Source organism: Spea bombifrons, chromosome 6 (genome assembly GCF_027358695.1).
Source record: "Spea bombifrons isolate aSpeBom1 chromosome 6, aSpeBom1.2.pri, whole genome shotgun sequence".
Classification (NCBI taxonomy): Eukaryota; Metazoa; Chordata; class Amphibia; order Anura; family Pelobatidae; genus Spea; species Spea bombifrons.
In genome coordinates, this window is record NC_071092.1 from 6,692,109 (window position 1) to 6,697,646 (window position 5,538).

The window sequence follows — 5,538 nt, forward strand, 5'->3', positions numbered from 1 at the left end:
AAGCATTATAGATTGTAGCTGAGATTAGAATGCTTGGGAGGCAAGAAATTTTGTTACAACATTGACACTAGAAATCAGCCATAGAAAAAGTTTTTTTTACTAATTAATAAGAGGGTTAAAGATTTACAGAAGAACTCACTTATAGGATGGTTATTTTTATAAGCAGTTGGACATAATCAAGTACTACTTACCTTCAATTTATTTGTCAAGACAGGAAACATATAGAATCAATGATTTAAGATTAGTGCTGGGTTAAGCTACTTGGTCTGTTGGACCAAAGGGATATGTTGTTTTTTTTTGCTTGCAGTGCAAGCAGTGTTTCTTTGTGGACAGGCTACACAACTCTAGGACTCTAGGGCAGCAAACAGGTCCAGGTTCATAGATACACCGTCTTACCCGCAGGTGTCTTATTTAAAAAATGCATTAAACTACTTGTTTTTGGTAAAAATACACAGATTCTGTGGACTGTTTGCTCCCCTTAAGGATGGGAGACAGTAGTCATGCAGGCACAGGCTACCAGACACTCATACAAAGTATGGCAGATGAGGCAACGTGCAAAAAAAAAATGTTATTCCTTAAATATTGACTATTAGTGATATAAATTGTATTTCTTATTTAAGCTTGCACATAAATTCAGTCAGGTTTTTATTTTTATTTTATTTAGACACAAAACACCTGCTAGTAACAGATCGATCGGTTGTAATGGGGTGAAGTCCATCATTATTCCCCATGAGGTCACATATTCTTTCATGGCTTTCCAGGATTAAAGAGCAAACTTTTGTTGGTAGGGAAAGCACCAATGGCTTCTGCCTCCAGAGGAGCTAAGTGGGTCTTCAAGCCTACGTCGCGTCTCTCGCCTCTCACGTGCCGACCGATAACTTCAGCTAGAGCCAGGCCGCTAACAGCTGCGCCCTCAATACACGGGCTAACCAGCCAGTCTCCGCAGATACCCACATTATGACTAGCCTGGAAAACACAGTCTTCTCTTTGAAGAACATTCAGAGGGTTTGCTGCTCCCCACAGCTGGACTTTGGTGAAACAAGGCATTATACTTTTTCGGCCCAACCCGGTTACTTCTGCAAAAGCATTGAGTAGTGAATTGGTAACTTCCTTCTCTTTGGAAGGTGGTATGTTCTCCTGGGGTACCTTATGCTTTGCGCCAAAAGTCCTTGTGCTGATAACAGTCCAGCATTCTAAGTCATTGTCAGCCTTGTATTTTGATGTGTTGTTTCCAATCCAGGATATATCAGTGTGTTCCACAAATGCGCCATCAAAGCACAATTCAATGTTTTTGGAAAACGCCATTAACAACACCCAGAGGGAACACAACTGCATGATGTCGGTCTTGGGCGACAACACTGGGCCAAACTTCACCCTCAAAAGATTGTGGATTTGCGGTGCGCCACAATCAGCCATGAGCCTGTCTGCACACTTTCCATTATGGGCAACTACCAAATAATCAAACCAGCCATGGTTATCAACCTTCCACTTCTTCACAACAGCATCCCAAAGAACATGGTTGACCCACGTATTCCCTTCAACATGGACAAGGCTAGAAAGAGTCTCTGGAATTGACTGCATTCCTCTTGTCCCAACAAACGCTTGAACATCCTTCACTTGGACTGGCTCTGCCCCCTTTTTAAGTTTAACTATTTTCCCGGGCCAAACCTTCACAGCCTTCTTACTGTGCAAAAAGGAGACAATTTTTGCGAATCTCAGATCGCTCACGGTGAAGAACTGGACAGCATGGTCAAATACATGGAGTTTACCACCAATGCTGATGAACCTACTGCTGCATCGACCACCGGGAGCTCTTTTCCCGGTGTCAAACACTTTGGTGTCTGTCAGTCCCAGCTGTGAAAGCCTGGCTGCACACACCAAGCCTGCGATTCCTCCACCGATAATTGCCACCGATGGCCCGCCTGAGGTCATCTTCTGTTTAATCCTAGAAAGGGGGAAATAAAGAAATAAAAAGATGTAACTTATCACATTTTGTAAGGGCAACCTTTAATACACCGATAAGTCATTGAATATTTATAGGAATAGGCAACCCTATTTATCATATGGAAGGAACTCCACCTACGCAAGTAACTTGCGGTCTTCTGCTTTACACAAGACCAGAGCTAAATTGGCATTCCTTCTTGAGACATTCGACACAGTAGTTTCTGTAAGCTGGTGAGGATTGCACAACGCTCGTACCAACTGCCACACCGGATACATATTTTGCAACTTTGGCTGTCAGGACCCCAATATAATTGTGTTCTGGAGCGTTCTGCTGTCTCTGAGGAAGTGTGAGGCTTACAGAAAATATTATAAGAGTAAGAAGAACTGTCTCACGTGGAAGTTGATCAGGGTTCCAATTCTACAAAGAGATTGATGTGCCAACCACAAGTTAATGGCAACAACTCTGATGTCTCAATGAATCGAGGTAGACAGAGACCCTCGAGACGTATGTGTCTAGAATAACTTTTTACCATGCTCCTTTGCAAAACGTGTATATGTTCTCCGTACCACCCTGTAGGAGAACGTGATCCTCCATATATAACCAGCTACTTAGTACAATCACTTCTATTCAAATCATTTTATGAACAGGCACATGGTGAGAAATCAGATACACTAGAAATTAGAAGCAGATACACACCAACCTCAAATGACTATTAATATCCAAAAATACTTGTAACATTAGTTTTACCACCCCCCAAAAAAATAGAACAAGCAGTGATGTGGGTGTCTAGGCTTTCAGAAATAACAAACCTCGTGAAGTTAGAATATGGAAAGACACGAACTGCGAGTAGACCTTACAAAGCTTTAAAGTGGTTAATTTAGGACGCTGAATTAATACAAAAAAAAAGAAATTAAAATAATAAAAAGACCCAGTGGGAGACAGAGACTCTTTATCTCTCTAGAATACAGAGCTTCTACCGCTTCATCGTAGAGAAGATGAGACTACTTGCTGCTGCAATAACATCATCATACAAAGCTATATGATGTCACTTCCTGGCGCTCAGACGCAATCAGTGTGTGAGGGCCGCGAGCATGTGGAAGAGCTGGTGAATTTCCCTTCCTGAACAAAACCAGAGGTACAAAAAAAAGTGTGTATATCTGTATGTTACTGTGTGTGTTAGTATGTGTGTGTGTATTAATATGTTACTGAGTGTGTATGTTACTGTGCGTGTGTGTAAGTATGTTACTGTGTAAGTATGTTACTGTGTATTATATGTTGCAAGTATTTTACCGTGTGTAAGTACAATCTTCTCTAGCCTGTGGTACCATCAGACACGCTTACCCGAGCACCAAACTGTCCATACTCACAGACACAGAGCTACACAAAGGGTTAAATCCCGCTACTGATTCATACCATCAGAGTCCTTTAAACTACCTGCTCAATCAAACTCCTCATGTGATGTTGTGAGGTTGAGGTCTCCGTAACAGCTGACAAAATTAACATATCAGGGCATTCGGCGACTTGCTATACGGGTTCCTTCTCGGTCCACTTTTGCTGCGAGAAGGTAGAATTTTATTTCATACAACTGACACAGAGAGGGTGATACATAAGCAGAGCAGCTTTCCAGCAGAAGTGGTAGAGGCTAATACCTTAAAAGAATGTAAAAAACGCACGGGATAGGCATACGCCTCCCGAATCTAAGAAGAGACCAACGACCGATTAAGGTTTGAGTCGCTACACCAAGAAAGACCGATCGACTAAACGGTGCCGAATAGATCTGATCGACCAGTCAATTCTCTGTTTCTATGAGCCGTTACATAACAGAACCCTAAGAGTGTCTCAATTCCATTACCCCATTTCCCAAGTATCTGAACGTCTGCTCTGACAATAACCTCTTCCCACCTTGTATCCTTTCTGCCCCCTTCCTCTTTTTAATATTTCTTCCTTCCTACGAGAAGCACAACAAACCACCAGATTCTAACCGCTTCCCGTATCTCAAAATCAGTTTATAGAAAACTTTTTACCGTGGATTCCAACCTGCGATAGAAACCGGCGATACCTCTGCTCAGTCCGGCCACATGTACGGCTCCGTCTACTTCCTGACAGTCAGCTGCTCTTTCTTTCCCAGCATGCCCCGCTCCATGCTAAGCATCTCGTCTGCCCAGTCCCTCCACTCTAAACGTGGAAATGAATTAACCCCTTGGGTGCTGGAGGGGAAGAAAAGAGAACGTTTGCAACTAGTAAAGTGGTGGACGACGGGGATTTATTATAAATTGCCCAATCGTGGGTGTTCTTTTTTATTTTATTTTGCTATACTAGATTGTAAGCCTGCGAGCCGAGCCCTCGTTACCTCATGTATATCGGTTCGTCTTAGCCTGTCGGTTCTAGTTTTGTCGGACCCTTTGAATGTTTGGCGCGTGAGAAGCGCTGCGGGAATGGTTGGCGCGCTATAAATAAAAGATAATAATAATGTTGAACAGCTCTTCCGGCACCTAACGGGTTAATGTCTGCTCACAATGTTGAAAGTACTGTTTGGTGCTAAGAGGTGGTATTTTGGGAGCACTGGTGTCTTCGTCGTGACCACCTCGGCCACGTTCTCCGGGACTCAAATCATTTTCATATATTGCTGACGAGTGCGTGTAAAGTGCTGCCCCCTGCAGTATGTGGAATGTATACATTTATCGAGGAGAAACAAATACCTAGTTGACGCAACCTCCAAATACTTCCCAACAGTCTCAGTTTTCATGGGACAGTCCTGATTTCTAGGCACCACTGTCCTGTTTCTCCAGGCAATGGAGGGAGAAAGTCAATGGAGGTCAAAGATCTCCATTGGCGCTCCGACATAGCCTCTTTGCTATGCCAGCATCGCAAGGGTGGCTATTCAGGTATGGAGGGCGGTGGCCACATCTTCCATTTATTTCCAAGGACGAAATCACTCAATCTTGAGCCCGCCTCACCCTCCGCACCTCGTCATTTGGACACCTAAAATGTATGCAACTCCATAGCCTTAAGAGACATTGCATCATTATATGACATCACCATAGAGGATAGCGGGGAGGACCTGAGTGCTGGTGGTGGCAGGGGTGCTACCCTGAGTAAGCCCTGGGGCAGCCACCAACCTAAACACAGGACAAGGTAGAGGTCTAGGTAGTTGAGAAAGCATGCCGGGCATAACGAGCTGTCTCTCACCATGGATCAAGACCCTTGGGACATTTACCCTTGTGCTATTTTACATTATGCTTTTTGCCCCCCTCCCTTACTACATTATAATTACGGTTTCAGTTGCACCATGTGCTGCTTTGTTCCACGGACGCCCTTACGCCCCGTCCTGCCAAATATTTCCTAACTCCTGTCATCTCCTATTGACCGCGACACTTAATGTTCAAAAAGAAATATGAAGTTCCTCCCGGTTTTCCTTAATATAGTATTTCTTAAGAATTTCAAAAGACCTCCGGACTGGATTCATATATATATGCAAAGCCACGTGGCCTTTCAATGAAACCGTGTAAAATATATCTTAATGGCGATTTCAACACATTTCTCTTGAGTTCCAAAAAAAAAAAAAAAAAAAGCCGGTAAGACGTTTAAAAACA

At 43.3% G+C, this 5,538-nt stretch overlaps 1 protein-coding gene across 2 annotated transcripts; it reads right to left on the minus strand.

Moving 5' to 3' along the window:
* Positions 1–648: 648 nt before the first annotated feature.
* Positions 649–4,097, minus strand: LOC128500164 (uncharacterized). Of its 2 annotated transcripts, none has more exons than XM_053469210.1 (2): positions 3,983–4,097; positions 649–1,945 (listed from the first exon to the last, which is right to left on the minus strand). In XM_053469210.1, exon 2 carries the CDS (start codon positions 1,930–1,932, stop codon positions 748–750), a length of 1,185 nt encoding a protein of 394 aa, XP_053325185.1. In that variant the 5' UTR covers positions 1,933–1,945; positions 3,983–4,097; the 3' UTR covers positions 649–747. The 2 variants fall into 2 exon arrangements, with proteins under 2 accessions (XP_053325185.1, XP_053325184.1); XM_053469209.1 differs by having other exon boundaries at positions 3,848–4,097.
* Positions 4,098–5,538: the final 1,441 nt, after the last annotated feature.